The 21,329-nt window shown below is 43.4% G+C and overlaps 1 protein-coding gene across 1 annotated transcript in view; it reads left to right on the top strand.

Moving 5' to 3' along the window:
- ryr3 (ryanodine receptor 3) overlaps positions 1-21,329 on the top strand; it is a 102,924-nt gene that overhangs the window by 75,429 nt on the left and 6,166 nt on the right. The window contains exons 54-99 of the mRNA XM_070987224.1: positions 4-82; positions 323-412; positions 784-927; positions 1,937-1,999; positions 2,114-2,189; positions 2,343-2,466; positions 2,580-2,695; positions 2,796-2,863; positions 2,951-3,072; positions 3,293-3,342; positions 3,430-3,490; positions 3,590-3,828; positions 3,976-4,057; positions 4,771-4,901; positions 4,997-5,115; positions 5,710-5,908; positions 6,174-6,268; positions 6,586-6,731; positions 6,928-7,015; positions 7,122-7,214; positions 8,882-9,049; positions 9,567-9,626; positions 9,750-9,884; positions 10,134-10,246; positions 11,405-11,789; positions 12,529-12,641; positions 12,897-12,948; positions 13,048-13,104; positions 13,186-13,285; positions 13,414-13,493; positions 13,664-13,740; positions 13,820-13,893; positions 14,807-14,821; positions 15,690-15,770; positions 15,902-15,990; positions 16,170-16,298; positions 16,393-16,497; positions 16,661-16,742; positions 16,889-18,174; positions 18,259-18,311; positions 18,382-18,544; positions 18,634-18,720; positions 19,241-19,441; positions 19,553-19,683; positions 20,299-20,341; positions 20,838-20,965. Of these exons, the coding sequence (XP_070843325.1) occupies positions 4-82; positions 323-412; positions 784-927; positions 1,937-1,999; positions 2,114-2,189; positions 2,343-2,466; positions 2,580-2,695; positions 2,796-2,863; positions 2,951-3,072; positions 3,293-3,342; positions 3,430-3,490; positions 3,590-3,828; positions 3,976-4,057; positions 4,771-4,901; positions 4,997-5,115; positions 5,710-5,908; positions 6,174-6,268; positions 6,586-6,731; positions 6,928-7,015; positions 7,122-7,214; positions 8,882-9,049; positions 9,567-9,626; positions 9,750-9,884; positions 10,134-10,246; positions 11,405-11,789; positions 12,529-12,641; positions 12,897-12,948; positions 13,048-13,104; positions 13,186-13,285; positions 13,414-13,493; positions 13,664-13,740; positions 13,820-13,893; positions 14,807-14,821; positions 15,690-15,770; positions 15,902-15,990; positions 16,170-16,298; positions 16,393-16,497; positions 16,661-16,742; positions 16,889-18,174; positions 18,259-18,311; positions 18,382-18,544; positions 18,634-18,720; positions 19,241-19,441; positions 19,553-19,683; positions 20,299-20,341; positions 20,838-20,965 (6,192 nt within the window). The remainder of the gene's footprint in view (positions 1-3; positions 83-322; positions 413-783; positions 928-1,936; positions 2,000-2,113; positions 2,190-2,342; positions 2,467-2,579; positions 2,696-2,795; positions 2,864-2,950; positions 3,073-3,292; positions 3,343-3,429; positions 3,491-3,589; positions 3,829-3,975; positions 4,058-4,770; positions 4,902-4,996; positions 5,116-5,709; positions 5,909-6,173; positions 6,269-6,585; positions 6,732-6,927; positions 7,016-7,121; positions 7,215-8,881; positions 9,050-9,566; positions 9,627-9,749; positions 9,885-10,133; positions 10,247-11,404; positions 11,790-12,528; positions 12,642-12,896; positions 12,949-13,047; positions 13,105-13,185; positions 13,286-13,413; positions 13,494-13,663; positions 13,741-13,819; positions 13,894-14,806; positions 14,822-15,689; positions 15,771-15,901; positions 15,991-16,169; positions 16,299-16,392; positions 16,498-16,660; positions 16,743-16,888; positions 18,175-18,258; positions 18,312-18,381; positions 18,545-18,633; positions 18,721-19,240; positions 19,442-19,552; positions 19,684-20,298; positions 20,342-20,837; positions 20,966-21,329) is intronic.

Below are 21,329 nucleotides of genomic sequence, written 5' to 3'. Positions count from 1 at the left end.
TAGCATCTCCCTCCCTGAAAAACTTGAGTACATTGCAAACAAATATGCAGAGCATTCCCATGACAAGTGGTCCTCAGAGAAGGTCAGTCCCTGTCCCTCCCTCCCCTCCTTTCATTTGTGCCATCTCTCCGATAAAACAGATGCACACGGAAGTCTCAGTGCAAACTGCTGGGAAAAAAATTGTGTCAATTTTATTCTGCACTGTCTGGTACAATAGCATGCCTGGCCAACAATTACTCACAGCATATTAGTTTTTATACTGCTGTGTTTGTGTACCTGAAATGCAGCATACTACATGGCCCATAATAAGCTGTTTTTACAGGTGTCAGCAGGCTGGAAACATGGAGACAGTCTGGATGAGCATGCCAAGTCCCATCCACTGCTGAAGGCTTACAAAGCTCTGAGTGAGAAGGTACGTGCACACTGGTACACACCGCTACTGCTAAGCTTTAACTGCTGATCGTGTTTCAAATATAAGTTGCGTGTATATGTTTTAATGAAAGAGATGTTTCAGCTTTTATCAGTTTTCTCAGTGGCAAAGCCAAAGACCGAAGTGATTGTGTTGGTTGCATTAAGGCGCAAAGCCAGTGTCCAGGGTTTTCTTAATGTTTGAAAACTTGACTGGCAAGGAAGTCAAAAATATATATCTATGATTTTATTTTCTCTGCTTGCCCTGCCTACACCTAAGGAAGGCGATTCAGATGTTTTTGTCTGACTTCGAACGCACATAAACATCAAACTCCATCAGTGACTCACAGACTTCTGTGTGTGTTCAATATGTAGGAGAGAGAAACATACCGCTGGCCAGTCAGGGAGTCCCTGAAGAGCATGCTGGCTATGGGCTGGAACATTGAGAGGACCAAGGAGGGAGAAGCCATGTTCCAACAACGAGAGAGCGAAAAACAACGAAAGACGTCTGATTTCCAGGTGAAACCTCATGATGTATGATCCACTTATTGTGGTAATACGCTTCATTACAAATTTACAAGATTCTCCTTTTTCTTAAAGTTTTCTTTGTCCTCTGTGTTATGTAGCTGCAGCTTTTGCTGTGGTGTTTTAGCAGAGATAATTCATAGGGCCCCATTAAAAGATTAAATGGGAGGATCACTCCCTCATACACACAAAGCTAATGGCTTGTATCAGTAATGGTATTGCCTTAATGTCTGACTTCATTTATCCTAGAAATGTTTTTTTCAGTTCTTATTGAAGTCACTGAAGAGTATGAATGTTGCCAGAGACTAAGCAGTAGCTGCTCCAGTTTGAAGTCAGTCAGTGGTAAAACTGCTTACCGACAAATTTGCCTTCACATTTTGGATCACAGTAAAAGTTCTAGTTCATTTCTGGAAGAACTTTACTTCTGGCAGGAAGTGTGTTTGCAGCTCAATCGACTAATGTTGCATCATGTTGGTCAAGTTCCCTCTCAGTATCCATCAGACATTTGAAAAATAAATATGTCATGAAGGTCATATCATGGAGTTAGTCCTGGACCTGTAGAAATGTTGCATGAACACAAATGCATACGGCACTTTGTGTAGAGAGTTGATATTTCTTAACTCTAAAGGCAGTAGTGGTATTATGTACACATGAACATCCATTGAATTAACTGAGTACTGACTCCTTAAAGCACAGCAGAGAATAATATTGAGGCAGTGCTGTAACATTATGTTTAAGTTTGTGTAGGTGCACCTGTTCTGTCTTTTAAGGCATGCTGGCAACATATAAAACACAGCATTTTTCCAGGAAAGAGCCACCAAAATGTTTAGAACTGCAAATATAAAAGCTGTGAGATAGATAAACCTGTGAATCACAGCTGGACGGTGTCATCTGCCAGGTGGTAGTTGGCAGGGAGTCAAGGATACATTGACTTTAAAGGGAAATGTTGTGGAGTTTATTGTTTTCTTCTTCTTCTTGTGTTGTCTCTTTCTGACTTTTTTAGGTTAATGGGTTCAGTCCTGCGCCCATGGACTTGCACAACGTCACTTTGTCTAGAGAGTTGCAGGTTTGTTATGTTTGACTTTCGCTAATTGTTGTTATAATAAGTAATTGTCGTAATGAGTTGCTACACATGCAGTGCAGCGTGAGAATTGTCTTTGCATTGTTACTGCATCTGCAGGGCATGGTGGAGGTAGTTGCCGAAAATTACCACAACATCTGGGCCAAGAAGAAGAAGAGTGAGCTTGTTAGCAAAGGTGAGTTAAAGTGCAGTTTCCAAATGCACTCGTGCACTTCGCCTCATCCTGGGAGGGTGAATAATTTTCAGCTGTGGTAACAAGTAACCCGTGTAAGATGCATTTGAACTGATTTTTGCATTTGATTTGATTTGATTTAATTTGACTTGACAGGAGGAGGGACCCACTCGCTGCTGGTTCCCTATGACACCCTGACAGCTAAAGAGAAGTACAGAGACAGAGAGAAGGCCCAGGAGCTGTTCAAGTTCCTGCAGATCAGCGGCTATGTCGTCACAAGGTTAGTTTAGCCCTCATCGAAGTAAAACTGATAAGCATGGTGTCTTTTCTTCATATTGACAGATTTGGCTTTTGGTAACGTATTATGTCATGTGTGATCCTTCCATCCGACAGAGGTCTGAAGGACATGGAGCAGGACTCATCATCCATGGAGAAGCGTTTCTCCTACAAGTTCCTCAAAAGGCTGCTGAAGTACGTCGACTCAGCCCAGGAGTTCATCGCTCATCTCGGTGAGTGTGTGGCTTCTTAAACACAGGTACGCTGAGCACTAACAGGTGCTTTTCATTGATTCAGACCTGACCCTGCCACTCACGTTTGTTGTTAATCCAGAGGCTATGGCCACTAGTGGGAAGACAGACAAATCACCTCATGACCAGGAAATCAAGTTCTTTGCCAAGGTCTGCAAGTCCATTAACATTTCGCATTGATGAGTTTACTTAACTTTGTTGAGGTTTTGGTCTCACAGCTGCGTTTCTTCTCTCCAGGTGCTGCTTCCTCTGGTAGATCAAACTTTTAAGAACCACTGTCTCTACTTCCTGTCCACGCCCAGCAAGAACCTGAGCAGCTGTGGCTGTGCCTCTAACAAAGAGAAGGAGATGGTCACCAGGTACTAGCAGAAGCAATCTGTGTAATCAGTCAGGTTTTTGCTGTTCAGAGGTTTTTAGAGAAGTCGTCCCTTTTATCTCAGTGGAAAGAGGGCAGATTTTCTCTTCTGCATTTTCATCAGATCTTTTCGTCTTTCCTTGCCTACTTTGCTTTTTTCAGCTCTTCTTTGTTCTCTCTGAAGCTTTTTGTTCAATTCTTTTCTCACCATCTTTCTTTCCCAGCCTGTTCTGTAAGCTGGCAGCTCTTGTCAGACACAGGATTTCTCTCTTTGGTAAGGTTTGCATTGCCTCTCTCTGTATGCTCGTGTGCCTCTTGCTTTGAAGCTCTTTCTGCATCTATAGTAATGTTTTTCTCACAGGAAGTGACTCTGCAATGATGGTGAGCTGCCTGCACATCCTCACTCATTCACTGGACACCAGGTAAGCACGCATTGCCGTCTGTACGTGCACGGTGATCCATTGAGCAACAGTTAAGTCTTGTACATGTGCGTTAGCCCTTGTTTTTTCCCCATCTCTCAGAACAGTCATGAAGTCTGGCGCAGAGCTGGTCAAAGTCGCGTTGCGGGCTTTCTTTGAGAATGCATCGGAGGACCTGGAGAAGCTGCTGGAGATGCTAAAACTGGGGAAGTTCATGCAGTCCCGTGCCCAGATGAAGAGCGTCAGCCAGAGCATCAACTACGTGACTGTGGCGCTTCTGCCCATCCTCACTGCTCTGTTTGAACACATCAAGACACATGATTTTGGGGTGGACCTGCTGTGTGAGTTTGTATTTCCACACCCACCATTTTCACTTACATAGCCCCCACCCTGAGTTCACCTAGTCTCCACATGCCCATTGTGTACAGAGTAGAGACACACCAACCATAGCTAGATGTGTGCTTGATAGGTGTTTTTGTTTGTTGCAGTGGACGATGTGCAGCTGTCCTGCTACCGAATCTTGACCTGTTTCTACTCTCTGGGAACAGGAAAGAACATCTTTGTGGAGAGGTAACATTTCTCTGTTCTACACATGAGCAGGCACATATATTTGATCATTAAGTTTTAGGAACCTTTCCAAATGCTTGCTATTATTTGTATGATGATTTTGAGAATTGGTCTCAAGGAACTGTGAAATAGCAATTCATAAACTACATCGTGCTTGCCTCAGTTGATTAGGATATGGCTTTTTGAGTCACTCTGTTAATGATAAATGATGTGACTTGTGGAATGATTTATGGTACCTCATGTAGTGTAATTAAAAAATCTATTATGACATGTATGCCACGGTTTCTTTGACACATTATGTGTTACAAAATGTGCAAAAGACAGATGTTTGGACTCTGGCCAGACAGGATAATGATCATATTTTATCAAATCTATTAAAAGAGAAAAGATTACATGACCCAGGGGAGAGGACACAACAGAAACAGTGAGTGCTGTGAAATGTCCTTCATTAAAACCACAATTCTGTGGCGTTAATCCCTGACTGGCTTTTACACGCCAATAAAACCTCCTAAAACTGTTGTGGAAAAGACAGTTTCCCACCTTGACCTGACTTGAGCCGTAAAATATCCTGCAAAAAAGTTTGACAACAACCTTTCCTGAGCTTTCACATCTGAATTCATCCTGATACCATCGCGTTTGTGTTTTTGTATGTTGCAGCAGTTTATTTTTGGTGTACCGACTTTTTCTCATGTTGTATGTCACGTATCGATCTGCAGACATCTTCCAGCGCTGGGGGAGAGCCTGGCGACCCTGGTCGGTGCCATGCCTGTGGCGTTCCTGGAGCCCGACCTAAACGCCCACAACCGGCTGTCTGTCTTCAACACCAAGACCCCCCGAGAGAGAGCCAGTGAGCGTCCAGCTGATCGTCTTTTTCATTTGGACATTGCTGAGGATATCATTTCAGACTTTTTAAAATGTCGTCTTTGTGTTTTGCTTTTCTAGTCCTCAGTATGCCCGACACGGTGGAGGAGATGTGTCCAGAGATGCCCCGTCTCGACAGACTGCTGAAAGATGTGAACGATGTCTCGGAGTCTGGTGCTCGCTACAGCGACATGCCGCAGGTCTGAAGGGCAGCGCGAACACCAACTTCATTGCTTATGCCACTGAGTTGCACCTCGGGTAGCATCCAGTGGGACTAAAATAGATATCTCTATTAACTTGAAACTTACTTTTTTTAGTATTAAAATTACTAGCGTACCCCTTTAATGAATGCTTTATTTTATTTATTACTAGTTTGATGTTAAAAAAACATGTTAAATTATTTAAGAAGATATCATTTTAATGTTGCAGTGAGTGCTTAATATTTTATTCCGAGATAACATTTTGAAGTGATGTCCTTCATTTAAAACATTTATTAACAACTATGAGCATTTTACAGACATAATTAACTGAATTTGGAGGGTATGATTACAGAAACATAAAACTCCATTGTTCATTTATTTGTAGATTTAGCCAGTGGGTTTCACACCTTGATAATCCTCTAATGTTCTAGCAACAAAGATTTCACAGAGCTGTCAGGCTGTTACTAGACATTATCAGTGTGCGTTACACCCATTGAGAAAAATACAAAACATTACACACTCATCCGTTCGGCCTCTTCTGTCATCATACCTTCAGCCCAACCAGACATTTCACCTTTGGCCTATCTCCTGCAGGTCATTGAGGTGATTCTCCCCATGCTGTGCAACTATCTGTCCTACTGGTGGGAGGAAGGTCCGGAGAACTCGCCTCCAGGTGCCCAGTGCTGCACTATGGTGACCTCTGAACACCTCAGCATCATCCTGGGAAACATCCTCAAGATCCTCAACAACAACCTGGGCATCGATGACGCTCCCTGGATGAAGAGGATTGCAGGTACTTGTCAAGGGTAGAGACGAGCGTAAAAACCAAATTGTTGATCCAACTGAACAACTAGCTACAACTAAGTGCTTAATATAGTTTGACATTTGTCACAGTTGACAACAGAGCCGGTCATCTCCAGGGACAGAGGAATGATTTCGATTTCTGTGTTCTCAAAACTTGAAGCTCAAATCCTTCCAGAAACCTGTCTTATTCTTGACTGCATCAGTGTCTCAGTGGCACATGTCCAGAATATATTTTCCATTGTCTCTGTCTCCAGTCTACTCTCAGCCAATCATCTGCAAGGCAGGAGCCGACCTGCTGAGAACCCACTTCCTGCCCACGCTGGACAAACTGAGGAAGAAGACAGTGAAGGTGAGAGCTTAAAATATTCTGTACATGGTATTACAGCAGCACATTGTATGCACTGCTCATTGGTACCTGTGGTTAAAGTAGATTTTTTTTGTCGACTCCATCATAAGCTGCTGAACCTGCAGTGTATATATGGAGCTAGTCCAAGAGCGTTATGCTCATTCACATTACCAACAGAGAGTAAAAATACCTCTGTCACTGACTGAGAGAGGACGCAGGGAGGAGGTTATTACCGTTGAGTTGGATGGGGTTGCGCATGAGAACATTAACACTAATGAACTGATTGCCGGGGATGAGTTGTTGATGTGCTGCAAACGTAGGTTGTGTCTGAAGAGGAGCTGCTGAAGGCCGACAGTAAAGGTGACAACCAGGAGGCTGAGCTGCTCATCCTGGATGAGTTTGCTGTGCTCTGCAGAGACCTCTACGCCTTCTACCCCATGCTCATCCGCTACGTGGACAACAACAGGTACAGTATCAGCAAAGGAAGATTAGTTTAAATGTAAAGATTTTTTGGGGGGGGGGGGGGGGGGGTTGACTTGTAAACCTTAGTTTGTTCATGGTACCCTGATTGATTAACTTATTATATTGTCTTGCACATATGTAAAACAACTTAATTTAACTTAATAGAAAGCGTTCGTGGTTGATGTTGTTGTCCATTCCAGGTCCAGGTGGCTGAAGGAGCCGGATGCAGACTCCACTGAGCTCTTCAGGATGGTGGCTGAGATCTTCATCCTCTGGTGCAAATCCCATGTCAGTCTCACATTTAATCTAGCGGTCCTATCACAATAATGGCGTTTGATACCAGGATACTGGTGTTTAGGTTGATTAACCTCTTTTCTTTGTCCTCTGAACTCAGAACTTTAAGCGTGAGGAGCAAAACTTTGTGGTTCAGAATGAGATCAACAATTTGGGCTTCCTGACTGGAGAGGGCAAGACAAAGATGTCCAAGGTAAATAAATAACATACGAGCAGGGCAAAATTATGGATATTGCTGATGTCACTATCTAGCTAGCTGAATGAAATACAACAAAGGATATGTTACCAAAACCACCCAAGAGAACGAAAAATTACCAAAACCAACAATGAACTGAACTATTAACAACTATTGCCAGTTAAAAATGCATCAATGAGACACACGGGGGTCACGGGTTTTTTCATTATGTTGAACATGGGCACTCGATCAGACATAAATGCTGCTGCTGCTGCTGTAAATACTCACGAAAGCACAAATGATGCCTGATCCTTTGAAAAAGTGTCAATTAAGTGAAAACAGGCTTTGAACAGTTTCTGCCCTTGAGTTTTACAAAGGAACAGTAGCAAGGTAACAAATCTCCTGTGTGCTTTAACTTCAAAAGTTGAGCTCTGTAAACCGGAAACGTCATTACCCAGCCAAGAAATCCCCAAAGATTATCAGTCAGTAAAAATCATAATTTGAGCTCCTTTAGATTTGAAATATTACTGCAGAAAGCATTCAGTTTCGTAAAGGCGCCTCGCAGGCCTCCTAAGAATAACTCTTTTTCTTTGGAAATGGACCTCTTCATTCTGTCAGACATCTGTCCAGGAGATGGAGCAGAGGACATCTTAGTTCTCTCTGGGTTTAATTTGGACTTATCTCCTGCTCTCCCCTCCATGCTACTGTACAGTATGTCAGCGCTTTGGAAAAGCACAGCCTGACTTCTTCTCCTGATGGGAATCCCCACTGCTCGAGTTCCTGCTACTGTATTCCTTTGCTGATGAAAGGAAAAGTCCTTACAAGTGCTTTCCCTGTGTTCTTAATAGATCCCCTGACATGTGCTGACCACGCTGAATATGTAGATGTGAGACGTTCTACAAATCAACTGTATGAGTTCACGCCTCTTAAATTCACCTCTGCACTGTGGGTTTACGACATACGCCTTGTCATGCCGATATTTGTTGTAGTAATGTCAGGTCGTATATCTGGATGTTGTCAGTGCGGCTCAACTCGCTGTCACTGTGAGACTTTGTTGTTTATTTGTTTTGGCAGAGCCAGGCAGATTATTTATTTGCACTCTTTGGGGTTTTTTTGGACGCGAAAAAGTGGAGAAAAGCGCTTCAGTTTTTGATCCGGGACGAGGACTCTGATTTTTACCTGATTTATGCTGAAGCACTTTGGTTCCAGAGTCTGTGACTCATCTTAATCAGTGGTTTCAAGGTGAAACAACTTTTTGGCCCTGACAGCAATGGTCGTTGGAAATTGGATCTCAGATTTGGTGGTTAGATTTGACTTGAGTGCTAAATTTGAAATATTTAAGTTTATAATGACTTTTGGACAAATTAGTGGCAGGCTATCAAACAACAGAATGAGCCACATGAACACATGAGGAGAGGAGGAAACCAATGTTCGACGCTGATGATTTCATTAAGAGCCAGTCGGGAAAAACTTGCAAAAATTCAGGCACCTTTTAGTTATTCGTGGAGAGGATGAGAAAGGCCTTTTAGTGACTATATGTCATGTATAGTTCTAAAGTGTGCTCACATAATTGCAGCGTGAAACCAAAACTAACCAGATCAAATGGATGGAATGCTACAAAAACCTGAGCCTTACTCTCAGCTGTGAAATGTAAGTAAGTAAGCCCGTCTCCTTTCTCTCTGCAGTCAGGGGGGGACCAGGAGAGGAAACACAAGCGCCGCCGAGGCGAGTACTACTCCATCCAGACCTCTCTGATTGTAGCTGCCCTGAAGAAGATGCTGCCCATCGGCCTCAACATGTGCACCCCCGGAGACCAGGAGCTCATCTCCCTTGCCAAGATACGCTACAGTCTGGTAAGCAGACTAAAACAGGACCTGGTACAAAGCTTTTTAGACCACAAACTAAATTTTGATGTTGATTTTAGTAGTCACATTGACTATGCAGAAGGTCCAGCATGTACTCTTTCTCTTATTACGCTGAGCTTATATTCAGTTTTTTTAGGTCTGATTCACTTTTAGATAATTTTAAATGAAGTTGGAAGTTGGACCTCTTAAAAAAGTTAATCATTAGAAGTCCCTAGAGTGCAACTTTCTAAATCTTGTACCAAAGATTCATGTACTATCTGTGATCAGAGTGGTGCCTCTTGGCCAAACCTTTGTAACTGTGGCTGTAACACACAGCACTGCCATCAGTCTGTATGGTCTGCTTCACCAGCAGTTCACTGTCCAGAAAGAGTTAAAAACAGAATGTTGTCCTGTTGTCAAATGTAGTCCACTGTGAAGGCTTTATATGCATATAAGCACTCAGACTAATTACTCTTGATGTATGCAACAATGTATTAGCATTACATTGCAATGTGTCCCTACATAGAAAGACACAGATGATGAGGTGAAGGAGCACTTGCGTCAGAATCTCCATCTCCAGGACAAGGTAAGATGATGTTCTCGGTGATCACAAAAGCATTAAGAGCAGTTTTAGTCATATTGATCTATTATTACTGCTGAGAGTGATGCTGCTGTTTGTTTATTGGTTTGATTGTTTACTATGTCGTAGTCTGATGACCCAGCGGTGCAGTGGCAGCTGAACCTTTACAAAGACGTGGTGGTGAAGAGCGAGGAACCCGCAAACCCAGAACACACAGTGGACCGAGTACAGAGCATATCTGCTGCAGTCTTCCACCTGGAGCAGGTAAAAACACAGTTCTTGTCCTTATTTATACCCACGTGTCAACAATACATCAGAGGATATAAAAAATAAGCTTTTTTTTTTTTTACTTAATTTGAAGTTTTCTGAACTAATCAAAGAAGTTACAAGATTGATAACTGTGATCTTTAATCCAGTCACAATCCAGATCTGAATGAAATGCTACACACAGCATCCTCACTGTAACGGCACAGCTGTTTCCCACTTTGCGTATGTCGCTCCCTCGTCCCATAGGTGGAGCAGCCTCTGAGGAATAAGAAGTGTGTGTGGCATAAGCTCCTGTCCAAACAGCGTAAGCGTGCTGTGGTGGCTTGTTTCCGCATGGCTCCACTCTACAATCTACCCAGGTGAGTCTCTTACACCTGTGGCACTTGTGGGACTGATTTACAAGGTCAATAATTAAATATTGACATCATATATTAAAAACAACTGTTGTCTCAATCTAACCGTACGTAACAAGCTATCACCAAGTAGTCATGGGGGGTGGGGCATTTTTTCCTTGACTGTGTGCCCATGTAAACCCCTCTTCACCTCCCTAATGACATTCTCTCCTCTGTGTTGTTTTCTTGCATAACACTACCTCATCCTCCCTCAGATACAAAAATAATAATTACTTCCTGAATGGCTATCGGGAGGTTTGGCTGGAAAGGGCATTCAAAGCCTCCAGCTTTGACCGCCTGTTCTCCCTGCTGACGGTAAAGTGAAACTACGGGGCGAATGCTTCATCTGTTCAACCCCCCCCTTCATCCACCAGGCTGTGGACTGAGCTCTGCCTAGCAGCCAATTGTTTCTGCACTGTTGATTCTGATTGGTCAGCTAGAATGAGCCCAAGAATTGACTGAAACAAACCTATTTGGAAAGTGGAAACACACAGCGAGCTGCAGGCCTTTGTCTCATTTCAGGTGTACCCTGAAGGAGGGAATGAAGAAAGGAAAGAAGAAGAAAGACAGAAAGAAAGAAACCTATTGAATAAAATTTTGACTTTCTCGAGTTAGCTGCCAGATTTACAAAACTGCTTGGTTACAGTAATTTAGTGCAGTATAAAAGCTGTCTCATGTTATTTTGCTTCCTGCTCTTATGATGATTTAAAGATTTGTTTCTATCTGACATTTTGCCACAGGTTGTGCAGTTTTACAACACATCTGTGCGTCTTTGTTATGTGATGTAAATCTCGTAAAAAAAGGAGTTGTCATAGATCCACTGATTTGTTGGAAAACTGCATATCTCCCCTAAAGTGTGCATGCTCCTCTAATGAATTTATAACCTGGTGAAAGTAACTGCAGTTATTTTAGAGACCAAACGTGACCAGTCAGAAGAGCCAGTGGGTCCCACATTGACCAATCACCACCCTGCCTGAAATGCACTTCCTGTAACCCCTTCCTCCCCCTACATCTCTCCTTCCTGTTTCCTCCAAAAACTCACCAGAACCCGCCCTAATGCCACTGTACCTCCCTCCCCACTCCCCTCCATTCCTCCCCACTTCCCCTCACCTCCCCCCTCCCCAGGCATCGCGCTATCAACTTCTTCATCCCGGCCTATCAGAGACTTTGGATAGAGGCAGAGGAGTACTCCTTTGAGGAGAAGCTAGTTCAGGATCTGGCAGTAAGTACTGGGCTCGCCTTGCCCTTGCCCCACGTGCCCTGCGTTGGCACCCCTCTGCCAGTCCTGTCTGCCGAATGCTTCTTTAGCTCCGTGCCCGTCGAGCCTTGGGAGCGCGCCCGGGTGGGGACCTCGCCCAAAGCGCCCAGGGGCCCCCGCTCTAGGCGTGCAAAACCCTTCAAACAGAGATCCGTCAGGGGTCAGAGGCTGCATGACCAACTCAGGAGACACAGGGCCAGCTCCAGCGCTCACAGCTCTAGAAAAGCAGGCTATGCCTTTCTGACAGCAGTGGTAAGGAGGGCCTTTCGCTAGCAGTCACTAGCTGTGTGGCTGTCAGATCTGGATCCAACCCATCAGTTGTCTTTTCGCTGTACTCTGTAAGTCTGTAGTGTGAGTGTGAAGGTGACGTTACAGTGCGTTCTGTGGCAGTGACGTCAGTGGCATGCTCGCGTAGTCATGTGAAGATCACCTTTCATATTAGATCTGTGTATGCAGATGTGCAGCAAATTCATCCAGACGCTAAAAGTATGCCATTGAATAAAGTACAGCCTTAGATACAGTTGCTTAAAAATGTGATTATTCACTGTTCTGTTCTTGTTGGAGAAGTGAGTTTTAGTCTATAAATCTGTCAGATTAGTTTGGACTCTTGGAGATTTGTGTAGCTGATAGCACCTCTTTGTCAGGCTCCTGTACCGTCAGGATCATTCATGTTCAAAGTCATGCCTGCTTGCATTTGTTTGCTGTAACATGCATGTATTTGAAAAGTGGTTCCAGCGCTGTTCATCATCCTCTTAACTCTCCTCGTCCTGTCCTTTCCACGCATCACCGGGACATGACAAATACTCATCTGCATGCCAGTGCTAGTTGAATGTTACTGACTCATTTCAGTGTTTTTGACAAATGTGTGAAAGGGCACAATTGCCAGTGAGTTTGTGGAGATAAAAAAAAAAAATGGGATGATGTTTCATGGGAGGGATGTTTAGATGAGGCTTGGGCTGAGCTAACTGTTCACACCTGCGGACTCCTGCAGAAAACCCCGATGAAAATTGTGGAGGAGGAGGAAGAGGAGGTGGCTGAGGTCCAGCCGGATCCTCTCCACCAACTTATTCTTCACTTCAGCCACAACGCTCTGACAGAGAGAAGGTGAGGGAGTTAAATTAAGATGAGAGTGAGTTTATGTGCAGTTCTTTCATTTTTCTTGTTTCTTTTTGATTGACTGTGCAGATGTTGATATGAAATTATTTAGTGGAGATTTACTCAATAAAGCTGTCGTACAGTATTTCCATTATGTAGGAGAATTGCCTGTGCTCTTGTTGCATATAAAGTACGTTTTTGATAACTTATTGACTTGTGTATCGACACAGTAACACATTATGATTTGACTTCACTCCTTTTCAGTCATTTGGAAGAAGATCCGTTGTATATTGCATATGCAGACATGATGGCGAAGGTACTGACCTTAAAGTGTTCTTATGTGTAAATACTTCCGGGAAGACTAGTGCGAATAACATGAAAAATGAGCTCTGAGTGTTGACCGTTGTGTCTTCAGAGCTGTGCAGAGGACGAGGAGGAAGAAGAGGAGGAAGGGAAAGAAAAGACTTTTGAGGTACGCTCTCTTTTGCCACTAACTTTTATCTGACAGGTACAATAAAATGTACGATGACTGTGTGTACGCATGTCCCCTCAGGAAAAAGAGATGGAAAAGCAGAAGATCCTGTATCAGCAGGCGAGGCTGCACGCCCGCGGGGCCGCCGAGATGGTGCTGCAGATGATCAGCGCCAGTAAAGGTAACGACGAGCTGATCGCTTCTCAGCTCAGCGTTTTGTAGGCAGTTTCAAAGATATAATTCTGCAGTGTTTCTGCAGCGGCTTGCGCTTCTGTCCTCCTGTTAGCTTACATTATTGTTCTTCATCAGGTCGTCTGGGCCCCATGGTGACCTGCACCCTCAAACTGGGAATCTCCATCCTAAACGGAGGCAACGTGCGAGTTCAGCAGGTCAGATTATACAGATCAACTATTCAACTTTTGTTTTCATTTACCTAATTCATCATTTTTCATTCATCATCTGTTTATCAGTCTTATTCTCCTGTGCATCCGTCAACATGTTCAGAGACTGCACTGCGGTAGCTTTTGGTTTGACTGTAGGATCTTCTCTCTTATCTCAGAAAATGCTTGATTACCTGAAAGAAAAAAGAGATGCAGGCTTTTTCAAGAGTCTCTCAGGACTGATGCAGTCTTGCAGGTACTTTAAATCATCTGTACCACAAAAACAAACTTCTGTGCAGATGTCATGTATTTGACTTTTGAGCTTCTTTCCCCAGCGTCTTGGACTTGAATGCATTTGAAAGGCAGAACAAAGCAGAAGGACTTGGCATGGTGACAGAGGAAGGTTCAAGTAAGTGAAGAGATGTCTTCTGAGATGGACTATTTGATATTCTACCCGTTTTCCCTTCCGTAGTCTTTCAAGCACCACATTTTGCCTCAGGTCTCTCTGGACGTTTAGTAGATCCCTGCTGTCGAAGCACCTGTTGATTACAAAACAACAAAAGATCCTTTTCCTTTCACTAAGCTAATGCTGAACCATGACAACTTTATATGTTGATAAACTATAGTTCCTAATGAATAGTTGCTGTATGGCCCTTGTAGATGAAACAATCAAAATTACATTAATATCAATGTGAATTTTGATTACACAAATAGTTTGCTGCTTGCGCTACAGTCTGGAAGTCCCTGAAGTCGTCAGTGTGGTGTCTTTAATGTCTTCTTTTGCAGTTAAGGAAATCAGGTTTGAGTTTTAAATATATTATGGGACTGTTAAACTAAAACTCTTTCTGTTTACCTTTATGATACTGAGGTACGTAGGTGTGTATCTTGTCTCAGAGGACATGGTCCAGCATTAAAACCTCCGTCTCTCTCCCCAGCGTTCAACACAAGCACTCACTTCACTTGACGCTTTTCACATCAAACTATGTCCGTCTTTTCATCATTCAGTCCTCTGCTAAACATTTCCACTGAGTTCTGTGTTTAACAATTCACTGTTACTACTCGTGTCTCCGTTACTGTTATGAATTTTCACCATGACTGAATTCTTATTTAGTACTCATCTCGTTAGAAGCAGCATAGACACAACCCAGGCCTATGATTTCCCCCGTCTAAAACTATTCTTTTTAACTGCATGACTTTGTTTTTCACTCGTAGCCAATATATTCATATCTCTCCGTATTGTAACTCAATGTCCTCTCTTTTTGCTTATGTCTTCGTGTACTGTTTGTCTCCTTCCTGTCATTTTAAAAACCCATCGATGGCAGTCCACACTCAGCGGGGTAAATAGCAAATTTAGATCATCCTGATATGGCTATGCTTCCACCCTGAATGTCTCCTCCATATCTGTGGTCCATACTCCCTGCTTTATTTGGAACCCAGCCTCTCCCTCCCTGGGATGTCCGTAGGGACACACTGTGCATGCAGACTGTTAGAGTGTTCGCAGAAAGTGGATCTTCAGAATCCATTGCCTGTCCTTCTGTGTGTTATTTGTTCCCATTCCCTTCATGTTAACATTTACTAATGCATATCCTATTACTGATGCTCCAAACTGTTGTTCTAAGGCTATCAGTGCCACCTCCCAAGGGTTTGACTGAAGGTTTGTGGACCTTCCACAGCCTAAGCAAAGCTTTGTCTTGCTTTGGACTTGGGGCCTATTTCACAAAGCTGGTTTCCATACAGATGTCTAACTTTCACATGGTTTTATCTGCTCACAGAAATGTACTTCTGCTCATTTTGTTTAGCCGTCGACTGGAATATCTGGTTGATTTTTTTTTTTCAAAGTGAATTACATAACCACGTCTGTCCGCTGCTTTTTTTCTGAAATGACAACCTTCATCAGGCCCAATCCCGGCCTGCATGTGAAAGTTATCAGGGATCCTCCAGCTTATGGAAATGTCCAAGTGTTTCACTGTTGTTTAATGTAAGAGCATTTTTCCAAAAAGCACTTTGGATTCAGTTTTGAACTTGCAATCTAAAGGCCCTGGACTTCAAAAATGTTTTGAACATGAAACCTGTCCTGCTTGCCTCATATTAATTGCTTCTGAGGGGAGTTTCACACGTTATATCTTTTTATGATGAGTAAATAAAGACTTGAATTCCTTTCTGTTGGGTCACAGTTGTCGTCACCAACATGTCTTTTCTTCTAAGGCTCCAAGGTGCTACAGAATGATGAGTTTACTAAAGATCTCTTCCGGTTTTTGCAACTTCTGTGCGAGGGCCACAATGGAGGTGAGGGCGTACTTAAGTGTGTTTTCATCGATTTTTGGAGCATAATTGAAGCAGCTGTCTGTGCAGTGATCCAAAAGAGGAGGAAAGAACGTGGATGATAATAAGAATGAGATGATATTTCCTTTTATCAGATTTCCAGAACTTCCTGAGAACCCAGACTGGAAACACCACCACAGTCAACATCATTATCAGCACTGTGGACTATCTGCTGCGTCTCCAGGTGTGTAAAGCACAAATATAAAGCCACACTAATGCACACACACACTGCCATCTTCAGCACTACGCCTCTGTGCCAGTGACAGCTGTGGAAGAAGGCATTATGTTTTTGAGTACGTCTGTATGAACGTTTCTTCAAATTTGGCACAAATATGAATTTACAAATGTGATCCTGCCCTTTAGGAATCTATCAGTGACTTCTACTGGTACTACTCTGGCAAAGATGTCATTGATGAGACGGGAAAAGTCAACTTCTCCAAAGCATTATCTGTTGCCAAGCAGATATTCAACTCACTGACTGAGTATATTCAGGTAAGAAGCTGATCGATCAATCAACACTGTTAAACCACAATTTAAGCACTTACATAACCTTCATCATTCTTTCACATCATCATCTGTCCTACAGGGCCCGTGTATTGGGAACCAGCAGAGTTTAGCGCACAGCAGACTGTGGGATGCAGTTGTGGGCTTCTTGCATGTATTTGCCAACATGCAAATGAAGCTCTCTCAGGTACAATACAGCTTGTATTTATTCATTAAAAGGAAGCTCAGCTTGAGAGGATCCAACTAAAACTAGCCATGGCATCAAGTTCATTAATTATCAACGCACAAATACTGCTACACAGTGTATGTTGAATGATTATGAATTACGTATATTTATCATCTTCTTGTAGGATGCCAGTCAGATTGAGCTGCTGAAGGAGCTGATGGATTTACAGAAGGACATGGTTGTCATGTTGTTGTCTCTGCTAGAGGGTAAGAGCCTGAAGCTGACAATCACTGTCAAAGAAATGACAGAAGACATCTCAAAACATCTGTGACACAAACACAGTTCTGGTCATGTAGTACATGATACATTGTGTTTTTGTATAGTTACTTAAAAGCTTGTGTTGCATCCATAGGTAATGTGGTGAATGGAACGATCGGGAAGCAGATGGTTGACACCCTGGTGGAGTCTTCTAACAATGTAGAGATGATCCTCAAGTTCTTCGATATGTTCCTCAAACTGAAGGACCTGACGACGTCTGACAACTTCAAAGAGTATGACCCAGAGTGTAAAGGCATTATTTCAAAGAAGGAGTTCCAGAAGTCGATGGAGAGCCAGAAGCAGTACAGCCAGTCTGAGATTGAGTTCCTGCTCTCGTGTGCAGAGGCCGATGAGAATGACATGTTCAATTACAAGGAGTTTGTAGAGCGATTTCACGAGCCGGCCAAGGATATCGGCTTCAATGTGGCAGTTCTGCTGACCAACCTGGCGGAACACATGCCACACGACTCCAGACTCACTACCTTCTTAGACCTGGCGGAGAGTGTGCTGAGCTACTTTGAGCCGTATCTGGGTCGTATTGAAATCATGGGCAGCGCAAAGCGAATTGAGAGGGTGTACTTTGAGATCAGCGAGTCGAGCCGTGAGCAGTGGGAGAAGCCGCAGGTCAAGGAGTCCAAGCGTCAGTTCATCTTTGACGTGGTCAACGAGGGCGGAGAGAGCGAGAAGATGGAGATGTTTGTGAATTTCTGCGAGGACACCATTTTTGAAATGCAGCTGGCCTCGCAGATCTCTGAGCCAGATGTGGTCGAACAACCTGAGGAGGAGGAAGAGGAGGATGGACACAGTATCCTGGGAGAGTTGAGCGGAGAGGAAGAGGGCGCCCTGGAGTCTGCCTCAGCCTTCACCACCGTGTGCCGCTCAGTCAAGCACAAGATCAACCACGTCCGCCAAATCTTTTCTGTGAAAAACATGCGCAAGCAGTTCAAGAAGATCAAGAAGCTGAGCATCAAGGAGATCATTACAGGCTTCTTCTCCTTCTTCTGGATGCTCTTCACCGGCTTCTTCAAGGGAATCTACAGCCTCATATTTGGGTTCTTCCACGTTATCTGGTCCTCCATGTTCGGTGGTGGCCTGGTTGAAGGAGCCAAGAACATGAAGGTGACGGACATCCTCGGAAACATGCCTGACCCAACCCAGTTTGGTATTCATGGAGATGTGGTTGAAGGAGAGAAAGTGGAGGCCATAGAGTCCTCAGGAAGCTTGGACATAGCCATGACACCAGCAGGAGATATAGCGGAGGTCGACATGCTGCTGGAGATGCTGACGGTGCCCAAGAAGGAAGGAGGGAAGCATGTGGAGCCGGGCCTGGGCGACGTCTCCGAGTTGAGTGCAGAGACCTCCGCTTCTGATCACAAGAAGGTTCGCAGTCAGTTGAAATCTGCTTTTCTTCAACACTTTCATTCGGTCTCACAGCTCATGAAAATGTCTTCCTGCCCTCTGCAGAAAGCTGCTGCCAAGCCTGTTGAAACGGCCGAGAGCGAACCAGAGAAAGCAGAGTGAGTAAAATTAAGCAAGAGGAAAATGAATTCTCATCATACAAAATAAAATGAACTGTTTTGAATACAGCACAGAGAACCAGGAGAAGGAGGATAAGCCGAAGGAGGAGGAGGCTAAGGAGCCAGTGGTGGAGGAGAAGCCCAAGGCCAGATCGAGTCAGCCTAAAGAGGCGGCGCCTGCCTTCATGTCCACTATCTTTGCTCTGCTGGACGTCTACCTGAACAAGACGCTGGTAAGCCCTCACACTGCAGGTTGTTTCATTCAGCACTCATTCCTTCAGTCAGCAATTGGTCTTGCTGTTAATCAAACACTTTCTTACAGAACTACCTGGCTCGCAACTTCTACAACCTGCGTTTCCTGGCTCTGTTTGTGTGTTTTGCCATCAACTTCATTCTCCTCTTCTACAAGGTAACGCAGGGTTCTGTCAAATGTGGAGCAAATTTAAAGAGGTTTGAAAAGGAAATGCTAAGTAATGTGCTTCTTCTGCTGTTATTGTTGGTGGCACTAATCCTCCAGTTGGATGCCATTACATTTTTTTCAGAGGAAGAGGGTTCAATGGGATGATTGGGATGTAATTAGAAGAAATCTGAAACAATGGAAAACCATAACGAGAAAGTGATGTTTATCTTTGTTTCAGCCTTTTTCGCCTCAGAAGCTTGACTGATTCGCTAATTCATTGATTATTTCATCAGTTTCTCAACAGGATTATAAACTTGTGTCTCTACAAATTCAACAAACTAGACTAAACTTCTAAAATGTCTGATAGTACAAGCAGCTGTATATGACTGTGCCCTAAAATCGTCACATTTTGTCCAAGAAAGTCACAACAGCAGAAGTTCAACATCTTGAAAATCCTTATTCCACACAAAAATGCCACCAGGTGGAAATTCATTCATTCGTGTTTGTGGTTTATACTCGTGCTCTTTAGGTCACTGGTGAATCTGATGAAGAAGCGGAGGATGGAAACAGGTGGGGTGAGGAAGAGGAGGATGATGAGGACACGCTGTTCGATATGGATGAGTTTGTCCTGCAGGAGAGCACTGGCTACATGCTACCAACCCTGCGCTTCTTGGCTGTGTTCCACACTGTCATCTCACTGCTGTGCTTGTTCGGCTACTACTGTCTGAAGGTAGATGTATTCATGACGCGCAGTCTTCAGCTGGCTGAGGACAGTTTCTTTGCAGATGATACAGTTCTGGACATTACAGTCTTAGTTACCATCTTAATATTTCACCTCCAGGTGCCTTTGGTGGTGTTCAAGAGGGAGAAGGAGATTGCCAGGAAGCTTGAATTCGATGGTCTGTACATCACTGAACAGCCATCCGACGATGACATCAAGGGCCAGTGGGATCGACTCGTCATCAATACACCGTGGGTCACTGCTTTAATGATTATTGATCATTTCACAGCTTCTCTACATGAAGAGATTTGCTCCTCAGTAAACGGCTCGCCCTGCTTTATTATCTAGTAGCATAAAAGTCTGTGTTTGACAAGTTTCTTACTATCTGTCTCAGAGTCAGATCACAATGAGGAAGTTCAGAGTAGCGACTTGTGGGAATGATTAGTTAATCGTTAAGTTGACCGATAGAAAATGAATCAACAAAGATGCATAACTCACTAATCGTTTTAGGGATTTGTCAGTAAAAATGAAAACATTCGAGGATCCAATATGAGGACAGCTTTTATTCTACTCATATTCTAAACTGAATCCTAAGATTGTCAATTCGACCGCACTCTTCCTTGTGTGAACGATGGGCTGTAGGAAGTTGTGCTGTGTTTATATTTTACAACATTTCATAGGATAAAGTGTTACCTATCAGAGCATGAGGGGCTTCAATGAACTGCATTTTTCATTTTTAAACAAACAAATATTTAAGCACAGTACAGAATGTATCAGATTTTGGCAGTGTCTCTCATAGATGCATTTTGTCAAACTGTTTGTGTGACTACAACTGAGCTGAGTCTCGGTTCTACCTTCCATTGCAGGTCTTTCCCCAGCAACTACTGGGACAAGTTTATCAAGCGCAAGGTGAGTGCGAGCAGTCAGTGTCTGATTTATTAGACAAAGAAATGTATGATGTAACTAAATATGTGGTAAAATTCTGTCAGCCTGGGCTCCCAGTGAGTCATATCAGGGGTTGTTGAACATTTTCATGTTCAGTTTTCAGTGTGCTAAAATTAATGGGGCTGTACCCTTTAGCACTGCAGCAGGCTTTTAATTCTGAAATCTGTCCAAAGAGCCCTGGCTCCTAAAACTAACCAAACTTCGAGCCTTTCACAACATTAACCACTTGTCAGAAAGGCTTTCATCTAATCCCGTTATTCAAACTGATTCTGTTCAGGGTTTTTTTTTTTTTTTTTCAGCATAAAAATCTCATTAGAGGCTTCAAATGTTTAAAAAAAAAAAAACACGTTCAGTAGAGCTCTACCATAAATTTCATCTCTGAAACAGAACAGACTGAGTTCTCCCAGTTTGACGTTCAGTGACCGAGCTGATCTCTGCTGTCCTTCCTCTGTGTGTGCAGGTGATCAACAAATACGGCGACATGTATGGAGCTGAACGCATCGCTGAGCTCTTAGGCCTGGATAAGAGCGCGCTGGACTTTGACCCCACGGTGGAGACTGTAGAGAAGGAGGCGTCCCTGCTCTCCTGGTGAGAACTCAGCCCCTTTTTATATGATACTGATGGTCTTTTTATGACACTGAGTTTTTAGACGCTGACCAATACCCCCACTGACAACCACTGAAAACAGAGAGCACCTACTTTCTTTAGGGACTGTTTAAAAATTGTACTCAGAGGGTTTTAAATTCGGGCTTGACTGGTGCTGTGTGAAAGTCGATCCATCAGTTTAAACACACACAAGCCAGCGTCTCCACATTTTACTGATAATCAGCAGAAATCATGAAAACAAGAGAATCTTTTCCTTTTCCTGAGCATGACATGGACAGAAGGCTGAAATGTCTCCTACTTAAATACACGGCAACACCAGCACTGTGATTCAACATTTTATTTCCTC

Source organism: Chaetodon trifascialis, chromosome 19, assembly GCF_039877785.1.
Source record: "Chaetodon trifascialis isolate fChaTrf1 chromosome 19, fChaTrf1.hap1, whole genome shotgun sequence".
Classification (NCBI taxonomy): Eukaryota; Metazoa; Chordata; class Actinopteri; order Chaetodontiformes; family Chaetodontidae; genus Chaetodon; species Chaetodon trifascialis.
This window is presented reverse-complemented; position numbering and strand designations above follow the sequence as displayed.